Here is a 24,902-nt window from a genome sequence, read left to right as displayed (position 1 = left end):
CTGAAATTACTTCAACATGCACAGTTAACAGATAAAAATAAGGCTTATAAACACTTAAAAAGAGATAAAAACTCTGGTGTTGGGAGCGTCTTCTATGCGACGAGATCATCTTGCTGCCGGTTCACACGCAGGCGGCGAGCCAACCTCTGGTTTTCAGAAATCAGACTATTCGGGCTTGTTTACAAGAAAAGTCCCACTCACTTCAGAACAGTAGCAGAGAACGTAGCTTTATTTACAGCAGAGAGCGTCCGTCCGCACACGCTCCGCAGGACAGTAGCACATCACAGTACCGTACACGCACGAGGCATATTAAAACATAGCCAGTTCTACACAGCCTGGACAGTTCCTATCACGGAAAAGAAGTATCCAGCCCGCAGATTCACGTTAACATACACGGTATGTCAGCGTCAATCTCTGTATCGTACACCACAGGCACGTTTGCAAGCAGGACCTCCTGCAGCAACTCCCTCTCTAACACCAGTACTGGGGGTGGGGCCCCGTGGCACACGCGTAGCGGCGACCAAGAGGGCTAGACGACCACATCTTTACAGCCAGATGTTCGGGGGTCTCTGGAGCTGCCTCGGGGGCTGCACAGCTCAGAGGTGTGTGAAGCGGGTCAGAAAGCCCCTCTGGGACCCCAACAGCAGCACTCCGCACAGACGACCACCTTACCAAACCCCAGAGTGGGAAAGAAACCGACAATTCGGGGGGTTCGTCTCACTGGGTAATACTGCTCTGAGTCCAAAACTGAGGTTACGAGTGAATTTTTACATGACTTACATTTGGCTCCAGAGTTCAAAGCACGTTTTACGTAAGAAGAAATGAAGGAGCAAGGAGCACTCTGGGAGGTGTGTGGTCCCCACCAGGGCTGGCTGAGAACAGATCTGTGTCAGAGCTGGGAAGGTTGCTGTGCTTCTAAAACCCAACCGTGTTACTTTATACAGGTTGCTCACGGACTAGCCTATCCAATGACATGAAAGTTTTTTTACGAGGTTAAAGCAACAGTTGATACTATGTTCATCTAGCAACAACGTTCCACAAACGAGAATTCCACACAACGTTCTGCTGCGTCTGCCGCTGCAATGGGGAAGGAAGACAGCTCCTCCACCCGTGTCCCCAGGCGGGCGCTCCGGGGACTGCACGCAGGACAGCGTGGATGACAGCGTGCCCGTGACTGTCCCCGAGGAACCGACCTCAGGAGCAGGAGTACAACGAAATGATTTCAACCCATCGTCCGACACCAGGCACATCGATGAGTGGATGTCAGCACCTTCTAACCACCTTCATTTGGAGGGCACCCCGCCCACGCAGACTTCCGGCACGAATCAAGAGTCAGCAGCCTCTTGATGGCCTGTTCACGGTCAAGTGCCACCAGGCCATCAGCAAGGTGAGGGTTGCTGACCAGCACAGCATCATTCTGTGCGCCCCTCGGAACACAACAATGGGACCCTGCACAAGGCCCCGGTCTCCGAGGACAGCAAACTAGGTCTTGCTTCGCCGGAGCAGCGTGGCGGCGGGGCTGTGGCTGCCCTGGAACTTGAGGCTCTGCAGGTTGACGTGGGCCCCGTGCTTGAGCAGCGTCTCCACCGTCTTGGCGTGTCTGCCCCGGGCGGCCAGGTGCAGCGCGCTGAGCCCCTGTTCATCAGACAGGTTGAGCACGTCCGCACTGACCAACTCCTCCACCACCTCGGAGTGCCCACCGGCGGCAGCCAGGTGCAGCGCCGTCTGGTTCCGGGGCCCCCGCGCCAGCACGTTGGCTTTCTCCTCCACCAGCAGCTTCACGGTCGCCAGGTGCCCGTTCCGGGCAGCCAGGTGCAGGGCAGTGCAGCCCTCGGAGGTCACCGCCTCCCTGTCGGCACCCCGATGCAGGAGCAGCCTGGTAGTGCTTGTGTGCCCCGTCTCCGCGGCAACGTGCAAGGGCGTCTGCTCGAGCAGGCTGCAGACGTTGACATCGGAATGCAGGTCGATGAGGATGCGGGCCACGCGGTAGTGCCCTCGCTGGGCGGCCAGGTGCAGGGGCGTCCGTCCGTCCAGCGTCTGGGCATTCACGCTCACCCCCGGCTGCTTGGCCAGCAGCTTGACGATCGGCAGGTGGCCCTGCCAGGCGGCGTAGTGCAGCGGCAGCCAGGCGTCCTTGCCCTGCAGGCCCACATCGACGCCGCGGCGCAGCAGGGTGCGCACCACGCTCTCCTGCCCGTGCTGGCAGGCCACGTGCATGGGCGTGCGGCCCTCGCAGTCCACCTCGTTGATGGAGGCGTTCTTCTCCAGCAGCAGCCGCGTGCTGCCCTCGTCCCCGTTCTGGGCCGCGAAGTGGAGGGCCGTCCACTGGTCCTCGTCGGTGGCGTTGACGCTGATCTTCCGGGCCAGCAGGAGCTCCACCACACCCCGCACCCTCTTCTCCACGGCCAGGTGGAGCGGGGTGGAGCCCTTCCTGTTGGTCAGGTTGGGGTTGGCGTTGTTGAGGAGAAGCCACTTGACGCACTCCTCCTGCCCGGCCTCCACCGCCAGGTGCAGCAGGCTGGCCCCGCCGTCCAGGACCAGGTCCACGTCCTGCGGCTGCAGGATCTTCATCAGCCGGCTGGTGTCCCCGTTCACGATGGCATCCGCGAGCTTCTTCTTCTGCACGTCGGTCGTGCCGAGATCTGTGGGGGAGCAGATGCGAGGGTCAGGCGAGGCTGGTGTCCTGGTGTGGCCCGCTCCTCCCCACGCCTCCTGGAGCTGCCTACGTGTCGTGCTGTCCCTGCTGGTTTAATTTGAAATCAAGTGGGCAGACCCTGGCCGGAGCCGAGGGGCTCTTGTAGATTTGCAAAATACAAAGCACTCTGGCCACCCTGTAGGGCCGGGACTAGATGAAGGATGTGAAACTCGGGCCCCTGCTGGTGGTCAGAGATGGCAAGGGTTGCTAACATGGAGGGAGGGAGAGGGGGAGGAAGGGAGGTGGGCACAGACCCGGCAGGAGCCCCCAGTCCTCCTGAAAGTTCACAGCTCTGGTCCCAGGGAGGGCCTGCGGGGCTGCTCCCAGACCCGCCTCCAACTGGGGCCCCGTCTCTAGTCCCTACAATAACCCTTAGGGGTCTGAGCCTCCCATCTCAGGAGGACCGCTGCTCAGCACAGACGTCCTCCGCACCGTGTGGTTCTGACTCACATGCAACTAGACTCTCTCACAAGAAACATGCTCTGGGGCCTCACGGGGTGGGGGTAGGGGGAGGTAAGAGACCAGAATCAGCCAGCAGCCAGCCTGGACTGTGTTTCTTTCCTTTTCAACCTACCCCCACTGCTTACCCGGCCGTCCAGCCGGGCCTTGCCCACCTGTGTCTTTGCAAGGTGTTTTCTCAGCCCAAAGTACCCTCTTTTGGCCCAAATACTCCACTTTAAAATCCCCGGAGGCCCACAGCATCCAGGAAAACGCCTCCCTTCCAGGAGGAATTCCCTGACCCGCCAGGAAAAGCAAACTCCTCGGCCCTCTGGCACCCCCCACCCCTGGGCTGGAGCCCCGAGCCTGAACCTCCACGCTGTCTTTTCGGGGGCTGCCACACCTTAGGGTGCAGTTAGGAGCGACAGACCAGCCCCACACCCACGGACCAGCACCAGGGAGGGGCAGGGAGAAACATTCTCAAACAAAAAACCCAACAAAATTAATATCCAAAGATGAGCTGAGAAGGGCCCCCCTGCAGAAAAGGTGTTACAACCTCCAAGGATAACTTGCCCATTAAAATGCATGGCCATAGGGAACGGGGAGGCCAGAAATAAGAAAGTATGGGGTGTCTACCTAGCACTAAGAAGGGGGGTGGGGCTGGCCCCCATGAGAGAGAGAGAGAGCCAAGGTGTGGAGTTCAATTCATCTGCTGGTCTCACTGGATACAACTTAGGGTTTTTAACCTGAAAACCCGAGGTCGGCCCTGCACCGGCAGGGGCACAGGCGAGACCACCCTGCACAGCCAGGTGTGTGACCCAGTAAGAGCAGGTGCCACCAGCTGGGCCAGCATGCACCTCGGCATTTGGGCTCCGTGAACCAACCATGCCACTGACTCCCTGGACCAATTCGTGACGAGATGGAGAAACAAATGACTGTCGCGTCAAGAACCGGGGCGCCGGATTCGTTTCAGCGGCTCCTCCATCGCCACTCCCGGCCCGCCGCCAGCCCCGTAATTCGCTCGTCCTTTCCCAGGGCACCCGGCCGCCACTCACCGCCCGTGGAAGGCTCCCGCTCGAAGGACAGGGACAAGGACCCCCTGGAGGAGAAGGCAGAATCGACCGAGGACACCCCCGACAGCCGCTTGCCGCTGTTCGCCGATGGAAGCTTGGATTCGGAGGAGCTGCGGCTGAGCTCGTCGGGGCCCTCGAGGGTCTGGGAGATGCCCGAGTCCAGCTGCGATAGCAGCTCAGAAAGGCTGTAGTCCTTATCGAAGGCCGGGGCCGAGGCTCGCTTGAGAGGCGTGGACACGGGCGCCTGCAGGCGAGCAGAGGGGGGCAGTGAGGCTCGTGCCACACGGTCGGGAAGGCAGAGGAAGGGAGGGGACGCGCAGGGAATTTAACTCCTGCTCACACGCAGGGCCCCTTGGAGCCCAGTGACACCACGCGGGTCTGCTGGGCAGAGAGACCTTGTAAGGACAGACTGACTCGATTGGAACGGAAAGTGGGGCTCCAGGCTGCCTGGACCCTGGCGGCGCGGGGGTCTGGCACACGGTGTTCTGCGGGCCAAGGCGGACCGTGACCTCGCTGCAAGAGTGTGAAACTGAGGGCCGGGCCGCGTCCACCTATCGGGTCAGCGCTGGTGAGAAACAAAGGACAGAGGTGGGGCCGGGGTGACTGGGGCCGGGGTGACTGGGGCCGCGGCCCCCCCAGCGCTCCCCACACTGCCTACGACCTGTGACCTCTCGCTGGAGTTGTACGAGCCCAGCTCGGGGCGGTGCAGGTGGACAGGGGCAGGGCGAGGCCTAGCGACGGGACAACCCTGCGACCCACCCTTCAGAGGGCCTCACCTAACAGCCACGGAGGTGAGTAATCAGAGTCTGAGGGCAACTCGGGACTCTCCTGTCACACCCGCTTGACCCCAAGTCCTCCCTCTTCTGAGGAACTGCTGATTTGCTCTGATTTGGTGGCTCAGTGTAGTCACCCCACTCATTGGGTGCTCTTCTCTTCCTTATCGGGGGGCCTGGTTGCCTCCCCGGGACACCTTTGCTCCCCGACCTCACACACATGCTGTTCAGACAGTGAAAATACACACCCTACATGTTCACTTCTGTCCCGGCCTTATGCCAACAACCTGGGGTGGACTGCCCAGCACCAGATAACACACCAGAAGACTCCTTATCAGACTTTCCTTGACAAGTCTTATTGCCACGTGAGCCTTGGCGCTGGGAGTGTCATATCACAGCTCACACTGCCCACATGGCACTCACTAAACAAATCGCGTATGAGAAGATCCCCAAGCCAGGACTGCAAAGACAGGCAGACACCCAGAGCCCAGGCCCCCACCCCCACCCCCCGGCCAACAGGGCTGGACAGGGTGGTTCAAAGAGCATCCACCTGGAGGCTGTGGCATTTTAAAGTCACGCAGGGCCTACACGCAGGGGGAGCGGTGTTCATTCGTAACCAGACAGGTGGCGGATGGGGCACAGTCAGGCAGAAAATAAATCTAGGGCCACCAGGACTGCCGAGGGACCTGCCCTGTCACTGGGCACAGGGCTGCTGTGACCGACTGATATGGGATGGGGCGCCGAGGCCAGGCCGAGCCTCAAGATGAGGGGACGAGGGGCCCAGGCTGGCAGGGGGTTTGCAGAAATGAGGCCGTGGGCTGGAAAACTCGTCCCCAACGCAGCACACAGGACATCTGGGGGTCCCCATACCTCAGTCTTGGGCTCCGGAGGGTCTTTTACATCTAGGTCTTGAGTTGTCTCTTTCACCTCATCGTCAGGTTTATCGCACAGGTCCTCGGTTTCAGAAGTGATTTCTTTAGGGGAGAAAACAAGAAAGGGCATGTCACTTGGACATGACCTCTGCATACACTGCGACACCCCGAAGCACCTACACCCCAAGGACTCGGCTGGCACTGTGATTTCCACGCTGCCGGCCCCGGCTGAGCTCACAGGCCAACCCCGGGGCCTCTGCACAGGCCAAAGCTGGGCCTCCTGCCAGCGACCCTGTGCAGGTCTCACCAGACTCGCGTAGGAGTCATGCTGTTCCAGTTTCCCAAAGAAGCCTTTGAGGGGAGGGGAGTGGGGTGCAACCTGCCAGCACCTGGCACGTGAGGCCCCCCTCATTCATGTGACCCCTTTGTTTTAAACGCGATGGTCAGTTTTAATTCCATCAGGACTGCTTCCTAACCCAATGACACATCCGTTCCATGGGGACAAGACCCCAAGAAAAAGGCAAAGAAAGCCCCCAGCTGGCGGCCACAGCAGTCTCTAAAGGATGCATCGTGGTATGTGAACCTGAAACACCAGGGACAGGCTCCCTGGGAAGCAAGCCCACCCCGGGCTGCACCGGGTGGACGGCCAGAGCTGACCTACAACTCCCAGCCGCCCGTCCCGCCCTGCTTGCCGAGGTGCCGAGGTGCCGAGGCCAGGTGTTCCTGCAGGGCCTGCCTGGTGCACTGTCTGCACAGGAGTCCCCCTCCGGGCCTGCGCCCCCACCCCGTCCGGTCATCTCTCTCCCGGAACCCCAGCGGACCGGCTGAGCAGCACTCGGGGGCACTGCACTGGGAGCCGACTCGGGACGCTCACCTTGGAAGGTGGGCCGCTCGCGGGGGTCCCCGTGCCAGCATCTCTGCATGAGGCGCAGGAGGTTGCTGCAGGCACGCGGCCGGGCTCTGCAGACGGGCGGCAGCTCTGGGCGGTGGCCCTTCACCACCTTCACCATGATGTGCAGGATGTTCTTCTCATCTGCAAGGGAAAGGCACACGGGTCAGGCAGCGAGGAGGTGGCCGAGGCCGGCTCCCTTACCTCCGGGAGAACCCGCGGCTGTGGGGAAGCGCAGAGGAACACGCGTGGGCGAGCCCCTGCACCTCCTCACGCCGTGGCCCGGAGACCACCTGACTCCCTCTCAAAGCAGAGCTTCCGTTGCCCTGTGTTCACAGGGCAAGTCCGTCCTCTGCCTGCCAGGTTTTACAAGCAACCCAGCAGCTCCCAGACGGAACCCTCGTCTGTATCACAGAGCAAATCTTCTGGGCAGGCAACTCAAAGGAAAACCCAGTTCAAAGGAGAAGAGTATCTGACAAGACATGTTCCAAAGTGGCCGAGCCCACCAAAGGGAGGCAACACGTGTGCATCCTGGAGCTGCGCCGTCCAGCCCCAGGTGCGCCCAGACCTCCTGAGATGACAGAAAGTCTTCCTGAACTCCGGTTCTGTCCCGAAGTGCAGACCCCACGCTGGCCTCTGCAGTGCTTGGGTCTAGGGTGTGCAAACAGGGGTCTTTTCCCCCAAATTCATAACGCTGGATCCTTTCCAGCATCCTTCAGAAACACACCTCATCATCATATCTCCATCATCATCTTGGTCACAGACTAAGGGGCCCCATGTGACCCTCAGTGGGCAAGACTTTTTCTCTGCTCAGCCTAAAACCACCCCGTCCACCAAGCTGGACTCCGAGCATCTTGTTCCCAGCAGGCCTCCCCGCCCTTCCGTTCCCAACACGCCCACAGGAGCTCAGGGGAGCCTGGAGAGTCCGGGCACATGAGCAGGTGTGGAAAATTGGCTCAAAGTCCCCGACAGCTGCCAGGATCCTGCTCTGATGTTTTGTTCCACTTTCCCGTTAAATCTTGTGCAATAACTGTCTTAGGTATCTACACATTATTTCCATGAGAACTCAGACTTCCACAAACCCAACAGCGGTTTCTGACTACAACGAAAGTAAACGAAACACCTGGCGGACAGTCTGCTGCGCAGATGGGAAAAGTCCGCGAGACGCCTTCGCTGCTGCACCTTGAACTCCCCTATCTACCGCACCAAGGAGCACGTGGGCCTCGCCTGTCAATAACAGGCACCTGGCCTTGGGTGCCCCGTCGTCCGATAATTTCATGTCGGGCTGGCACGCTGCCACCCTAAAGTAAGCCAGACCACGGACCTCCAGAGCAAGATGAGGAGACCGGACGACGGGCGGAAAGACAACATGGACACAACCCTACAATGGCCTCATCTGCGTCTTGACCAGCAAAGGCTCCATGACCCGGGGCCACAGGTTGACTGTGACCTGCATTTTTAGGTATTTCTGCTCAGGCCACACTATTATGAGTGGCCCAGACATGCCGACAGGGAAAATAAAACTCTCCAATAAGACAAAAATGTACTTGACTTTCACAGTAAGTCTCAGTACCAAGCCAAGGCACTAAAGTCTGAGGACGGGAATCAGAGCGGCGGCTGGCGCAAGGGGGGAGGAGCACACCAGGTCTGGAGCGGTGCTGGTGACCCGGGGTGCCCGTCTGTGTCAAATCCACTCAGTGGTCGCGGCGCTGGCTGCCCAGCACTGTGAGTGTCCTTTACACAACCACACCGTACGCTCAAAGATGGTGGAGGTGGTCGATTTCATGCTAGTGTATTTTATCACAATTAAAAAGAAGAAAATTTAAAAAAGGAAAAGAACTAGCTGGAAATAACCACAACAAGCAAACCCACAGAGACAGAAAGTGGATTAGCCGCTGTTGGGGGCTGGCGGTGGGGGTGATGACGTCATGGGCACAGGGATGAGAATGTTCTGGAACTAGATAGTGGCAGTGACTGTATAACATTGTGGATGTACTTAATGCCACTGAACTGCACACTTTAAATGGTTAAAATGATCCATTTTCTGTTTGTGTATTACATCACACACACACAAAAGAATGAGCTGGTACCTAAGACCCCCGCTCAGAGCCCCTCGGACCTGTGCCTGCTCCTGTACGAGTCACACCTGAGCGTTGGCATACAGGACCACCTGCAAAGAGGTGGCCAGGACAGAGTAGCCCTGCTCTCTCGGGACGGCCCTACCGTGGGAGTGTGGGCCACAGGCAGCCCTGAAGCCGAGAACCACGACGCGTGCCTGCCCTGCCCCAGGAGGGCAGAGGCCCCGCCGCCGAAGAGGAGCCCGCTCACCTGCAAACGGCTTCTTCTGCGTCAGCACGCCCCAGATCACGATGGCGAAGCTGCGGGGAAAGCGGGCAGGTCAGTGTCTGGGGGCCAGTCCCTCTGCCAGAGCAGAAGCTCGCACACAAAGCAACACGCGTCAGGACCGCCCCTCTGGTCTTCAAAAGAGAGCTGACCCTAAGACAGGTCCCAGGACTTTGTTTTAAACAGGCAAACACGCTGACCGGGGAGATGCTGAGCAGTGGGCAGAACCCTGCCAACAGAGTTGTAAGCTACAGCACCTCAGGGTGTCCTCCAAAGCAGGGCCAGCATCAGCTCATGGGCAGAAGGACCCGTGTCGGCCGAATTCACCACCGTCCTCCTGCAAACACCAGGTGTCCCGTGCTGACCACAGTGCCCGGCCTGGTGTGGAAAACCTGCTGGCAACCCAGCCGAGCTGCCCTGAGCCCTCTTTGGCTGGTGGAAATTATATAAGGGCATGGAAAAGTAGGGTTACCCTTGTGAGTACGAAAAGTTTATTCTTGTATTTTTTATTAATTACTGTATTACGTTCTATACGAACAACCTGTTTTTGCTCTACCCTGTATACATAATATATATAATTACCCTGGGTACACCAAAAAATAGCTCCATCTGATAAATTAGAAAACAAACAGAGGAGGCCCAACACTGAGCCCCACCCTACAGCCTCTTGGTAGTGGCTGTTTACAGAGGCCCAGGAATTCTCCGCTGAATCATCGTTGAAATCTGTGAGTTCAAACATCCAAACTCCCCACTCTAAACCAAATAATCTTCCCCCCAAACTCTGCAAGCTGGGACTAGAACCCCAAGTGCCACTGGCCAGCAGCCTCCGGCTCAAAGCCCGCTCAGCACGCGCACTGTGGTTACTGCCGAACCCGTCTGCCAGGACCCCGGGCCGCAGCGGCGACAGAGGGCAGAGCCCCAGCGCTCGGGGCTCCGGGTCCCAGTCACCGTGAGTAACACCAGAACCACAGCGCGGGGCTTGTGTGCCTGCTCGCACCCTCCCTCCCTGTTTTCTTCCCCGAGACGGCTTTGCCATGTTTGGAAAGGAAGGCCTGGTCGACCCGGGGCTGTCCTCTAGGGCAGCGACTTCCGACCGGTGAAGAATCTTCACCATGTGCGGTACCTGACCGGCCAGGGGCGCTGGCCTCCTTCCCCTCGGACTGTCAAATAAACAATGACAACAGCCAACACACGACAGCGCTCCGGTGTGAATGAATCAAAATGAAACCTTTTCTTTTGGTGTGTCAGACTGGCAAAAAATACACTGGTGTGCCCCAGAGTGTGAGTAATTAGCGTGTGCTCTCTGAATGAAGCCCGCAGACGCTGGCTTCTGCACAGCCTGTGGCTGTCTGAGCTCCTCTGTCCAACGTAAGTGACATCAGGGGAGGAAAAAGAGAGAAACAAAAGGTGAGTGCCACCAGGACGTGCAAGCGGCTGGGCCAGGGGGCGGGGTTCTGGAGAGCCAGACGTCACAGGCCCCTAAAAGTGTGGGTTCGTTCAGAGACAAGCTATACAACCCACATTCTCTAGGGCTCCTCGCTGTCGAACTGTCCCATAACTGGCCCTCAGGGCACCGGCCATTCACGTCCTCCACCCCTGGCCAGCAACGTCCCAGGAGACAGCTGTCTCCTGTACCCACCAGCTAAAAACCCCACACCCTTCCATGGGGGCTGAACCTCACATCTGACGGCAGCAAGGAGCCTCCTGGAGGACTGGGCACAGAGCTGGGCACAGAGCCGGACGCGGCCCGGGGGCTGCACGCCCGTACACACCTGTACACGTCGTGCTTGGTGTCGAACAGCCGGCTCTTCTCGCGGATGCGCTCCGGAGGGAGATAGGCGATGGTGCCGAACAGCCCGTCCATGCTGAGGTCGTGTGAGTGCGACAGCCCGTTGCACTTGGCCAGCCCAAAGTCGGAAATCTGGAAGAGAGGGCCAGAGACGGCTCAGCACGCTTCCTGGCACCGTGCCGCCCTGGGCCGCCATGTCTCTCCCGGCCAGGTCCGATGGCGCAGGCCCCTGACACCGCAGTGTGGGCACAGGTGCCCTCGGGGCCATGACCTGTGCTCCCTGGGGTGGGGGGGCAGCCACAGCGGCTTAGAAAGAACCAGGTCTGCAGCCATCAAGAATTCGATGGACGGGGAGAGATTAGGCATTAAGGGAGGAATTCACTGGGAGAGCGCTGCAGACTAATCAGCACCTGCCCGTGCTGGGCAGCAAGTCGGCCACTGCGGCCGACAGCGTGCTGGCACAAGGGGAAAAGGCAATGCTCAGAGTTTCCGGGTTTTCAGACGACCTGTGGAAGCGCGGCTGGCCAGGCCCAGTGCTAAGCAATCCGGTTGTGCAACCATGCCAGCTGGGCAGACGGGCAAGTGGCAGCAAGTTCTTTAAAGGGAAGTGCACCCTCAGAAGCCCTTTAAAGTGAGCAAAACACACGCCACAAACCTCATCCTCCACCTGGAATTTCTGTGATGGACAGCTGTTTGCTGGCTCCCCCACCAAACACATGGCACCCAAATCAAGGGCTCACGCACATCTCTGCCTGGGGTCTGCCAGCCGGGAGGAGCTGCTGGTCCCAGCCTCTCAGGCCCCGCACCTCCACCTCTTTGTCTCCTTTGGGCAAAGGTGTCCTGACAGCTCACAGATGCCAAAATGGGGGGAGTGAAGTCAGACTCTCGGGGGATCACCAGCTGCCCCTCCAGACCCCCACCTCCTTGGAAGCCGCTGGAGCACTGTGCATGGTACTAGGCCACGGGCACGAGCACTAAGGGGCTCAGACTCCATGTGGAAACAGCCCCTTTATATTCTTCAAGGCTTATGGAGTCGTCGAAGCCTCCTAATCAACCCCAGGCTCCTGCTCAAACACCGCTGGGGAATGACAGGAGCCAGGGCTGAGCCGGGGCTGAATTCTGAACTAGCTGTGCCAGTCGCAGGCGAGCCGATGGCCTGGCGTCATCAGCGCTGAAGGCAGGGAAGTTATGACTGGTGACTTGATCCGTCAGGGGACCTCTAACCACATCTGTAGGGAGGTGATGGGAAGAAAGCCAGCAAGAGTGGACCAGGCCCTCCATTCCTGCGGCCAGGCCGTGCCCCATCAGGCACGGGTCCACCAGGGAAGCCGGCTTGGCATTTCTGGGCCCTGGCAGCTGTCTGTTCCCTGGCCAAGAAACGCCCCACAGAAACGCCCCACTCTGGAAAGGAAGGTGCTAGTTCTCCGGAATGAACCCATCACCCCGACCCTGCAGATCCATAAAGCAGCTCATAGCCATGCGGGCATCTTGGCACCCACTGCCCCCCCGCCCACCACGGGCAGCCTTTTCTCTTCATTTCTGCCATTTTTTCAAGCACAGTCATTCTGCTTCCAAATGTACTTGATGGAAGAAAAGAAGCATAGATTCTGTGCAAAAAGCTCTGACATCAAAATGCAAACTCAGAAATCAGAATTTTCTGATGGCTGCCGACCCTCCACCTGCGACTTAGCCCACCCTTCCCACCGACCTTCAGAACCTGCCTGGCCTGGCCCCGCTTCCTCGCCGGTGGGACCAGGGCCGCCTGCCGGACTGGGCTGATAGAACGGCCACGGCAGACCAAGGAGACCAGGCCCCTCAGAATCTCCCAGAATAGCGTCTCGCCCGGGCCAGCGGGGCCAGAAGTAAGCCTGGGATTTGAAACTAAGTTATTTCATCTCCAGCTTAAAATGGGTCCACTGCTAATACGTTAAAATTAGCACTTTAATATTATTTAGCATATTTAGCATTACTGTCAAGGAGTAACTTAAGACTGTCTTCAATACACTCTGCAGAGCAGGCGGCCCTGCCGTCGAATCACCCTGTCCAGGGAAGAGGGGGTCTCGATGCGCCAGGGAAGGAGGCAGCCTGACAGCTTATCTTATTCCAGGATAAAGGGTCACTGCTGCCAATAAACACTGAACTGAAAGTGTCCAACTGGCCGATCAGTCAGTGGCAACCTCGAACGAGGCCCCGCTGCCTTCCCACACCCTGTCAGCCATTCCTGAGGCTGAAAGACGTGCTTATGTAAATACATTTCTGTTTGTCGGGGCTGTGCGAGGTGACTAACTCGCCTGATTAAGAGGGAGTCACAGAAAAGCTGCCATTCGGGCCTTTCGGGGTGCCCTGGGCCTGGGAGCAGCAGCATCACCTCGCTTCCTGTCACGGAGATGGATCCACGCAGGCTCGGCCCCGCCCCCGCTCCGCCGGCCTAGGGTCCTTAACAAGGCCCCACTGGATTCGTTCAGGAATCGTCACCCACCCATTAAACCGGCATACAGGCCGGGGCAGGAAAGGCCACCGGAGGCCCCTAAGAGCCGGGGCAGAAATGACGTCCAGGGAAAGCAAGGTCACAGTGTCAGCCAGTCAGACAATAGCCCTGGGCCCCTTACTGAGCAAGTATTAAGCACCTGCTGTGGACCCAGCCTGGGGACCCTCCCAGACGTGAGAAGGTGACTATCTACTGGTCACAGAAACACCAACACCCAGGACACCAACCCTCACCAAGCACTTGCAGGGCCAGACACTTTGCTGTCACTGACCCCTCACAACAACAGAGAGGTATTACCCCACCCGCCAGGGCACAGTGCTCCCACGCGGGACACTTAGAGAGAAGAGGTCACTGTGGTCCTCCAGGGGCGCACACACGCCCCACACATTCCACACCACCTGTTAGGACAGTGGAAAGGGAACGGGTTGATGCGAAAGCCCCGGCAGGCCGATCGGGCCCCTGGCTGCAGACACGCCCGTTGCGTCCCGGGGCCCAACCACCAGCCGTCTCCCTGGGCGAAGCGCGTGCCCAGCAGCCTTGTGTCCAGCAGTCCTTCCGGCCGCAGGGAACGGCCTTCCCGACCCTCCACCCTAGTCCCAGTACTCCTCCCGCTCGCCACCCCAAACCCAGAATTTCTCCATTTTTCTTAGGCTAATTCCTCCACCTAAAGGCTCTTCTGCCTGCACCCCACTCCTGACAACAGAAAAGCCTGCCACTATGTGAGGACCCACTCCCACGCCAAGGGAACACAAGCTGGGTGACCCTGGCCCATGATGTAAGCCCTCTGAGCCTCAGCTCAGCAGCAGCTGGAAGCCACCGTCCACTGTGTCCCCCACTTGAAGACGCGGGCAGATCCCGCAGGCGGGGCCTCAGGCACACAGCGGGGACCTGTCACTCCCTTCCCTTCTCCTATGTGGTCAAGTTCACGAGCAAAGGCCCGTGGGGTGCAGGCAGCACCACAACCCAAGGAGACAGGACAAGACACCGCTTTCATCGTCAGCTAAAACCTTGCTGCTCAGCGACACCTACTTAAGGGACAACTTGTAATTACTGTGTAAGTGAAAATAGGATTTCCCCACAGCCTCGGGCTGGCTCGGCCGGAGGGAGATGCCTGCTTCAAAGATGGGGCCCAGGGAGTGGCCCTGTGCAGGCCACCCTTGTGCCACTGACCTGTCACGGGTGAGAAAACGGGGGCCCAGAGGGAGCCGGGGCCAGGGCTGGACTAGGCTCAGGCCCCTGCTCCTCAGGCCAACAGGGAGGGTCTGCAAGTGTAGCAGGACAGCGGGTCACAGCGCAGAGGGTCCCTTCGCTGTCCCCATCGCAGACCAGACAGGACTCAGGCCAACGTTCTCGGATTGAATCCTTCTTGTTCACGCACAGGACGAAGGGAAAGGGCCCCCCAAGCACACGAGCATCACTACAAGGGGGGAAGCCGTGGCATGCGCCCCCTGTGGCACGGGCCACAGAACAACCATCACACGAAGGCCAGCCAGAGAGACACAGTCACAGAAACACAAACCTGACAGCATTCCTAACTGCCAATTCCAGGTGGCTGGCGCCTGGTGTTTAGTTTTATTATTCCTCATACTTTTCTGTTTTATAAACTTACCAGAAACAATAAAAAGAGCAGCCCTCACAGGCCTCAAGTTATTAGAACAGAATGAGTCCCATCAGAGCCCCTTGCTATGGCCACTGTGTCCACTGTGTCCATGTCAGAGCACCCACGTCCCTCCGCCCCAGCCCCTGCACCCACCGAGGGGGACAGCCCGAAACCACTGTCTCCCACGGAGACAGCTGACCCCCAGCCTGACCTTCACTCTATTTCCTAGGACTTCCACTGTGACCAGAATCTGCAAACCCACAATCTTTGTCCAGGGTATGAAGAATTTAGAGCCATGTTTCCAGGGTTTGGGGGTGTGACCTGTGTTCAGAGTCCACTTTCTGGCCACTCGTTTTGGTGTTCACACCAACCGGGACAAGACGGAGAATTCCTGTCTCTCTGCTCAAGTTTTTGTCCACGAGAACCGCGCCCTCGTCCCCCCTCCCACCTGCCGCGGTGCCCCGCCGCCCCGGCCCGCGCGGAGGCTCCTACCTTGACGTGGTAGTGGGCGTCCAGCAGAATGTTTGCGGGCTTGAGGTCCAGGTGCAGCAGCGGCGGGGACATGCAGTGCAGGAAGTTCATGCCCACGGCCGTCTCGTGGATGATGCGGAAGCGCAGATCCCACGGCAACGGCTCAGAGGCTAGCAGCTTCTCCAGAGAGCCTGTCTCCATGAACTCCATGACCAGGCCGACAGGATCTCGGCAAATGCCGTACACAGGCAGGATGTATCGGAACTTGGCCATCTCCATCTTCTTGGCTTCTTCCAGAAGCTCCATGCGCTCCCTGAAAAAGGTCAAAGACATGAGGAGCATGCACTGGTCTCCTGGCCACTAACACAGCTCCACGGCCAAGACATAACCAGGTCCACAGAGCTGAGAAAATGACTAAAACACACACACACATGTAAGCTCACTTTAATGTCGCATAATTAAAATCTGGGCTGTCCAAACCTTCAGGCCCACAGCTATTCAACCGCACCTAATTATTATCTGAAAATCCACAGGCAGCACGGAGCCCACACGCGCTGGGGGCGTGAGTAAGGAGTGGATGCCGAGACTCTCTTCTGTTGGGATGCGGGAAGAGAGGTTTAAGTTCTACTAGAAGTTGCAACAAAGTATCCATATAAAGAACCTAACTCACCTTCTTTAAGGTGAACACTTAAGTTGGCCCAATTATTCCTGAGTCCAGCCCACACTTGAATTAATGGTACATTCCTCTAATGCAGAAAATGCTACTGGAGTACCACTTTTTGTAAACCATTTTTTTAAAAATTTATAGTAAAATATATATAACACACTATGTATCATTTTAACCATTCATAAGTATACAATTCAAAGGCATTACATATAGTAACAATGTTGGACAACTATCACCACTATCAGACACACAAAACTTTTTCATTATCCCCAAAAGAAACTCTGTACCCATTCAACAGTGACCCTTTCAACATGCCCCCCCCCAACCCCTTCTCTACTTTCTGTCTCTCTGAGGTCCGTACCCTAGGGACCTCACAGAAGTGGAATCATCTAGTATTTATCTTTCAGTAACTGGCCTGCTTCACTGATCATGCTTTCCACGGAGGTCCATCCACGTTGTGGCACATACCAAAACGTCACTCTTTTCACGACTGCGTAATACTCCACCGTATGAACACAGCTCACCGTGTTTATCCAGCCACCTGCTGATGGGCACCTGGGGTGCTCCCACCTTTTGGCTATTGTGACTGGCACTGCCAGGAGCGTGTGGTCCGCCCGAGTGCCTGCTTTGCCTTTGGATACCCACCTAGAAGTGAATTGTGGGGTCAGGTGGTAGTTCTACCGTGAACCTTTGGAGAATCTGCCAACCCGCTGTGCACAGCCTGCGTCCTCTGTAAACAAAGGCTGACTGGAGGCCGTCTCACCCATCCGTGCCCACGCAGGCGGCGCTTGTGTTCAGGCGGAGAACAAGGCAGCTGCAACACCAACCCTAAGCCGACACAGCCCGGACACTTCCTCTCTAGCCCTTGGAGAAAGCGCAAGGCCTGGTCTGAGGCCACTTCCCGGGGCAGCCCGTGGACGTACAGACTAGATCCAGTGCCTCGGCCACTATTAGCATTTTAGGTCCAAGTCTCAGGGTGCACTCAGGGAAAAAGGCGGAATCCCATGAGGACAGGGCTTGACCACATGCATGGTACAAAGCACTCAGGAAGCTGGCTGAAATGCAGGTTCTCAGGCCCCACTCCTGGAGAATGGGCTCTGAGAGGGTGCTGGGGCAACTGCCTTCCCATTAGCTCCTAAGGAAAAAGCCCAGACCTCAAGCCCAGACATGCCACGTGGAGCTGGGAACTGAGCAGCTCAGCGCCTGCAGAGGAATACAAAGGCTGGGCCGCCTCAGGGACCCCACCCCCAGAATGCAGAGTCCAGTACGAACAGCTTTGCCCATAACCCAAAACAGGCCAGTTGCCACCACAGGGTCTTCCCGAGCTCCGATGCACCTGCCCGCCCTCCTGCACCTGCTCCCACACTCTCGCCTACTACAGAATCCCGCTGGAGAATCCAACATGGGACCAACAAAGCGAGTTCATTTCTTATTGATCTACCTCCTCTTTGAGACCACAACATGCTCCCAGGCTTCCGTGACAGTTAGGAAAACACTGCTCTGGGGGAGGCGGTCGGCAAGGAGGGGCCAGGATTACACCTTTACCAAAGGTTGCAGCAGCCAAGCTCAGCCTGCACTCGGCTCTCTAGGCTCGGCCAGGATATCAGGCCCTCTGCCCACCCACCTGTCCCACTAGCTGGGAGCTGAGCACGTGTGAGCACAGGCCAAGGGGCTGCATGGTGGGAGTCTGGGGAAGGATCCCCGTGTACAGATTAGTGACTCTCACCTAGGGGCAGCTTCACCCTCAGGGAACACTGGGCACTGTTTGGAGACATCTGGTTGTCACAAATGGGGGCTGCTACTGGCATCAGTGGGTGGAGGCCAGGGATGTTACTCAACATCCTACAATGCGCAGGACAGGCCCCAAGACACAAGTGCCAACAGTGCCCAGTCTGAGAAGCCCTGGTTCAGACCAAGTCAATGCATTTCAGCCAAACCTAAAATAAACCACTAGTCTGAAATCACCCACTGAAATACTCCCAGCACTCACTTGAATTTTAACCCATATCTAATTAATATTTACTTCTTGCCCTAGCCGGTGTTCTCAGTGGTTAGTGTCAGCCCTTGCATGGAATGGTTGTGGGTTCAATTCCCAGTCAAGGTCACGTATGTGGGTTGCGGGTTCGATCCCTGGTCAAGATGTGTGTAGGAGGCAACTGAACAATGTGTCTCTCACACACTGGTGTCTCTCTCTCTCTCACTCCCTTACTCCCTCCCTCTAAAATCAATGGAAAAAAATCCCTCAGGTGAAGGTTAACAACAACAAAAAAAATCCACTTATTGACAAGTAATTACTGAGCACCCTCTATGTATTAGAATTGATGACGAAGAGAACCCTTCCATGCCTCCACCGGGCTCACCTTCTAGGGGAGAAGACGGAAAACTGCACCAAATCAAGAAGCATAGCTGAAAATGTGAGGGAAGGGGTGTGGGGACCCGGAGAGATTTCACAAAGGGAGCCCCTAACAGCGGGGAAAGGGTGGCAAGGGCTCGTGAGGAACTCACTCACAGAGAGGCCCGGACAGGCAGGAGTCCCAGGCTGGGGGCGAACCATCAGGACTAGGTGACTGGACCTGGAGGAGAGGCAGCAAGGACCACCCTGACCTCCCGGGGCGCCATTTATGGAAACAGCAGCCAAGGGGGGAGGGGGCAAGGGGAGTGGTCAAGAGTTTGGTTTTTAACACATCAGGAACAAATAATCCCACTGGCCTTAGAAACAAGAGAAACAAGAATCAGGAGTGAATCATGACATCACTATAAAACAAAACGGAGTTCAGCCTGACTTGTTTTCTTAGCACCCTGTGTCCCTGCGCAGGGCTGAGGTTGCTCCCCACCTTCGGAGGGGCCTCCGCAGGTTCCCTGCCTGGCCCAGGCGGGCCAGCCCCTCCTCAAAGCTTCAGCACTGAGCCAGGCTTGGGGATGGCACCGGCACCAACCCCTAACCCTGTGCCAAAACATCTGAAAGAAGAAAGGGCTGGTGCGAAGGTCAAGCATCATTCAAAACAAAGCCGGTCACTTAAGAGAGAGAGAAAACGACACCCCTGGGCCGTCTCCTCTCTCCTCCCAGGAAGGCCTGGTTTGTTATCTCCAGGACACTAGCACCGCTGCTGACAACTCTGACTCCCAGGTGTGCCACCGGGGTCAGCATCACTGCTACTGTTTCCTGTTCTGTTAAGAACCAGTTCTAGCCCTGGCCAGTTTGGCTCAGCGGTTAGAGCGTCGGCCTGCGGTCCGGAGAGACCCGGGTTCAGTTCCCGCTAAGGGCACGTACTTCGGTTGCAGTTTGTCCCCGGCCCTGGTTGGTCGTGCGGGTGGCAGCCACTCGTGTCCCTTCCTGTCGATGTTTCTCTCTCTCTCTCCCTTCCTCTCTCTCCCTCCCACTCTATCTGTACAAAAAATGGAAAAATATCCTCAGGTGAGGATAAAAAAAAAAGAAGAAAAAAAAAAAAAAGAACCAGTTCTGGCCCGGCCGGTGTGGCTCAGTGGTTTAGCGTTTACCCACGCACCAAGAGGTCGCCGGTTCGAGTCCCAGTCAGGGCACATGCCCAGGTTGTGGACCCGATCCCCAGTGGGGGGCATGCAGGAGGCAGCCAATCAATGTTCTCTCTCATCGATGTTTCTGTCTCTCTCTCTCCCTCTCCCTTCCCTTCTGTCTAAAATCAATAAAGAAAATAAATAAATAAAATGAAAAGAGCCACTGCCGATGGTTTGGTCCAGAAAGCTAATCAGAGCTAGAAAGTTCTAAGAGAGCCTGTGCCCTCTTTGGAATCAATGCACAAATGTCACAGGACACTTGTCAAGGAAAACCAGCTCTCCCGGAAAGTAAGTCCTTGTTTCCAGGGACAGGTCACCTTCTTCATGACAGCTCAACAAGAAATGCCTTACAGCAGAGGACCCTGTGTCCAAGTCTCAGGTCCCTGGGGCGAGGAGGGGGGTCCTGGGACCGCCCAGCAGGAAGTTCAAGGGGACTCAGAGGCCAGCCATGTTGCACAGGCCTGGGAGTGGGGTTGGCCGGCGTCCCCTAGAGTCGGCACCAAAAGAAGGTCACCCTGTTTATATTTCAGTAACTACCAAACTGAAATCCCAGTGACCCCCTTGCTCTCGTCTTTCTTCAGTTGCTCCTGGGGTACCCCCCTGGGACACATTGCAAGGGGAGGGGGGCAGGTGCACCCCCACGCACCCCCCAGCTGGGGAGCCCAAGGGCCAGCCACCACCAGCATAGAAAAGCCACAGCTCTTCCGGATCGAATGTCTAGGTGACATTTGCAATTCAATGAGCCTGAAATGGGCCCTCTGGGGCGGGGAGCCACTAGGGAAAAGTGACCCTCAAATGAACAGAAAGAAACCAACTGTTCTCTGTCGATGGCAATTATTTTTTTTAAACACTTTTCCTCAAAGCAGTGTTTCTGGTTTATGTTGACAACACAAAAGGAACTGTAGCTCTATTACTATGATGACTATTATCATGATCACTACTACTATTTTAGGACCTGGCGAGATTCTCAAAGAGTCCCAGAGTCCCAGTGCTGGGTGGGGGCTGAGGAGTGTCCCGACCTTCAGGGTGCCAAGCCTTGGTCACAGTCACACAATCACCAAATTCCATTCCTCCCTGTTGGGAGTGAAGTTCCAAGACACCCGAATCCACTGACATCAGTCTCAATTAGAACACCCTAAAAACTGAGCCGTGCTAACAGTGTAGCCACAATCGGGGACAATTTGGTAGAACTGGCGTCGTATTTCTCTCCTGTAATCATTTCAAAGCATGTCCTCCACTGGTCGGGGAGGAGGTAATGTCCATTTCCCAGCAGGAGCGGACAAGGCCCCGCCAGCCTCCTGTCCTGCAAGGAAACTCTCTGGGTATCAATAGGACAAGTTGAGCCTCTTAGGATCTCTTAAAGATCCTTTCTCAAGAGCACTTGCATCAATTCCATTTTTCTCAGTAGGGCTAGTCGAAACACGCCCGACCACCACCGATCGCAGGGAGGGCGCAGGTGGGGAGAAAAGCAGCCTGTCAGGTGGATGTTTTTGAGACACTGGCTGGAGAGGCCTCCAGGCTCAGTCCGGAATTCCAAAGGCCAAAGGCCTTCCAAAGGCTTCCCCCCTTTCTGGCAAAGGGGAAGGGGTGGCCCTGGGTCCCACCAGGCTGAGCAGCAGTGGAGACTCTGGGAAGAGGGGCAGGACGGGGGTGAAAGGTGCTTGGTAACAAGGCGCCCCGCAGAGGGGGAGACCTGGAGCCGCGTTCGGGAAGAGGCAACAGGACAATGGTGTAATCATTCCTTAGCCCAGCACAGCCTTCTAGCCTCACATCAACCCAATTATGTTCCCAGAGAGCCGGCCAGGGTTCCCACACTGCTAGTTTTAAAACTGACAAGAAATGGGCTTGTCGGATTGTCAGCCCTGTACTTACAGACCCGGGGGTTGCTCGGGCTCGTCTGGACGAGCCGGTGCTGATAGAGCATTAGCTGCTGGGCCCGGTGCCCAGCCGGGGCTCAGTTACTCAGGGCTTCCTCTTAGCCTGAGGGCTGCGGCTGGAGGAAGGGGCCCTGGATTCCCCAGTTCTGGACTAGTGGTAACACCCCCATTCCCAGGCTCCACCCAGGCCCCCAAAACCCCCGAAAGATGCTCGGGAGCAGGAAACCCAGATCAACAAGGCACCACTGGCCGCCTCCCTGGGGCCCTGGAGGGGAGTGTCTGGGGCTGGGCAGCCCCCCCTTCCCGGAATACAGTACAGGCTCACATGGTGGAGGCAGCCTGCTGCTCTGAGGACCCCAGGGTGGTGCTGTGGCTCAGGGTGGCATAAAGGCTGTGGGCAGGGCAGCGGCAGGAGGCCAGAAGACGCCAGCCTGCCTGAAGGTACAAGCAGCCAAGGAAGATTAGCCTGGCCCACACCCGTACCTGTGGTGGATCCTGATGTAACAAGTGGAGGGGCAAAGGGGCTCCAACCGCCCTGGGGAAGAAGAGGCCCAGTGTCGGCGAAGGTCACCAGGAAGGCCAGGGTACGTGACTGACTCCAGTAAGGGCCTCTCCCTAAACTGAAGACTTGGTGGGCTGGTGCAGAAAACTACCTGTCTGAGGTCACCCAAGACAAGCTGCAAGTTCTCTTGTTTAGTACGCTGCCCCTTCCCCATCTGGGGTGGTCGGCCTTTTTCCTTCGGTCCCTCCTTGCCCTCCATGTATGGGGGATAGTTTCCGATTATTCCTCGGAAGCTCCTGAGGAGTACCCAGGCTTCCATGGCAGGGGTTACAGGTGCTGCCCTTCTAACAGGTGAATAAGACGTAGCCCAGCGGGCTGCACCCAAGAACCCCAGAAAATCTTATGTCCCACTCCAAAGAACAGCTTGCAAATAGCGGGAGGGGGATGGGAGGTATCTCATCAAAAGAGCAATGAAGGCCAACCTGCCAATCATAACAAAATCTATTTCAAGCCCCGCAGGTGTGGCTCAGTGAATTGAGCATCGTCCCAAGAACTAAGAGTTCCTGGTTTGATTCCTGGTCAGGGCACATGCAGGAGGCAGCCAATCAATGTTTCTCTCTCACACGTTGATGTTTCTCTCTCTCCCTTCCCCTCTCTCTTAAAAAAAATCAGTAAAAATATATTTAAAAAAAACTTTCAAAGTCTAGCTGCAACCCTGCAAGACTGCACTGTAGCCAGCTCCCCCTGCACTGTGGCTGAGTGACACCAATCCTAATGAGAAGCTCACGCTGAAGCCAGTCAGTTCAGCCAGAGGCATTTTCTTGGCCAAGAGCAGGGGTTTGACCACCGCCTCAGTCGGAGAAATCAACTTCTGCGGCAAAGGCAGAACTCCAGCCTGCTCACTGCGGCCGGCAGAGTGCACAAGGTGAATGGTTTCCGGCTGAGCGATGCTGACCTCGACCTAGCCACCCAGTACGTGCCACCACCTGCCTGGTGAGGGCAGGGCAGGAAAGGATTCCAGTTAAAGGACAAAACACTTCTCAACCAGGCTATGCAAGATCCTAAGTGACCCGCCTCAAGTGGAGAAACCCTACCTCCAGCAGGGCCACCCAAGAAACAAGGGCCTAGTCGCTGGAAATAACAGATTCTAGGATGCAGGCTGACGCCTCCGCCTTGGAACCAGCTTGTTTACTTTGTTCTTCCAAGTCAAGAAACTGGTGGTAAAAGCTTCTCTGGCGAATGAAACTCACTTGACCAAAAAGCTCCATGAAATGTGCCCAAGAGGGTACAAACACCCGGAGGGAGAGGGAGGGTCTTGTCTTTCGGGATCTCACCACTGGCAGGTACTCTAAGTGGTTTGCATTTCATCAAAATACCCAGAGCGCCCCTCCTGGTCGGAGCAGTTCCCAGGACCTGCGGCACAGTGAAGGGGGGAAGCTTGCACAGCTTCACAAGCCCCTCAGCCTCCATTCGATATTTCTATGACACCTGACACCATTCTGCTGAAGTTTCCAGGAAACACTGGGTTTGAGGCTTACAGCAAAAGCCTCCAATCTACTGTATGACCCCCTAGACCAGGACGAAAACACAAAGTCCGCGAGCGCCCCGGGTCCCTTCTTCCCGGGCTTACTCGCTACTACTTGCTGTGGAAGCACACACCGCAGTCTGTCTCTGTCCCTTAGTCCTGGTGACACAGTCACCTTGGACATCACCACCATCCTAAGGTGAAAGAGGCCCCATCGCTCAGTAAGCGGAGGATCAGAAACCGGGTCTCTGAGCCAGCAAAGGCTAGGTGGGGTTTAAAAGGAGCTGTTTTCTGAGTCTGCGTGTGTCGAGGGCTTACTGTATAAGGGGGATCTCCAAACACAATACAAACCCAACTTCCACATAGAATGCAAACTTCACCCACGAATAAGTAATTTATTTAAATGTACTAAATTGAAGAGTGCGTATAAATTATTAAAATGCGAACGCAAACAGTGAAAAACAAACCAAGGAGCTGCTTCTCACGACCCTGCTCCCACCCCACGCTCCAGACCAAGCGTACCACAGTGCACCCAGCGAATGGGACTGGGGCGGCCGCACCGCCAGGCCCCAGCGCCGACGCCAAGTGCCGGGGCGCGGAGGAAGCCCGGCTCAGTCAAGCCGGTGCTTCCGACCGAAATAATTACCGTCTTACACCAATTTGTGCTCCAACGTAAATTACTAAGTGAGTCAAACGGAGTCTAACTCACTCACAAAGCCCAGATGCCCACACGGCAATTTTGCTAAGCCGAGCGAAGACCGCAGCGCCCAGGTGGGCTCGGGAGGGCCGGACGCGCCTCCGAGGGACGCGGGTCGCAGGCGCAGGGCGAGCTCGCGACCCTAAAGACCGGGGGTTTCACCAGGTTGCACCACTGGGCACTTTACAACGTCGCAGGCAAATGCGGCCCCCCGAAGCCGCTCCTGGGAGCCGCGGCTGGGGGGCCCGGCGTGCGTAATTAGACCGGGAGCTCCCAAACCCGCCTGCTGCGGCCGGGCAAGCGGCGCGGACACCGCTGGGCGCTTCACCGCCTCGCCGGCGCTTGCTTTTCCCTGCCAGGCTGCTCGGGGGCGACGCAGGTGGAGGGAAGGGGACCTCCAGAACTCCAGCGCCCCGACCCCAGCCTGGCCCAGTCGCCCGCCCCGGCGCCGCGGCGCCCCCGCCTGGGCCGCTGACCTGTTGTCGACGTGCAGGCTTGGAGAGCACTTGATGGCGAGCCACGTCTTCCAGTGGACATGGCGCACCTTGTACACCTGCCCGAAGCCACCCGAGCCGACCTTCTCCCATCCCGCGAACTCGCCCGCGTCGAAGGTGCGCAGCAGCCCCAGGGCCCACGGGCTCCCGCTGTCGCCCTCCATCGCTCGCCTCT

At 57.2% G+C, this 24,902-nt stretch overlaps 1 protein-coding gene across 1 annotated transcript; it reads right to left on the bottom strand.

The window, feature by feature from the left end:
• Window positions 1–256: 256 nt before the first annotated feature.
• On the bottom strand, window positions 257–24,899 carry RIPK4 (receptor interacting serine/threonine kinase 4). The gene is made up of 8 exons (XM_036243082.1): window positions 24,710–24,899; window positions 15,453–15,744; window positions 10,856–11,004; window positions 9,069–9,118; window positions 6,726–6,884; window positions 5,850–5,953; window positions 4,189–4,450; window positions 257–2,642 (listed from the first exon to the last, which is right to left on the bottom strand). The coding sequence occupies exons 1-8, from the start codon at window positions 24,889–24,891 to the stop codon at window positions 1,483–1,485; spliced, it is 2,358 nt and encodes a 785-aa protein (XP_036098975.1). The 5' UTR covers window positions 24,892–24,899; the 3' UTR covers window positions 257–1,482.
• Window positions 24,900–24,902: the final 3 nt, after the last annotated feature.

The sequence above is a fragment of the Molossus molossus genome, unplaced genomic scaffold (assembly GCF_014108415.1).
Source record: "Molossus molossus isolate mMolMol1 unplaced genomic scaffold, mMolMol1.p scaffold_m16_p_5, whole genome shotgun sequence".
Taxonomy (NCBI): domain Eukaryota; kingdom Metazoa; phylum Chordata; class Mammalia; order Chiroptera; family Molossidae; genus Molossus; species Molossus molossus.
This window is presented reverse-complemented; position numbering and strand designations above follow the sequence as displayed.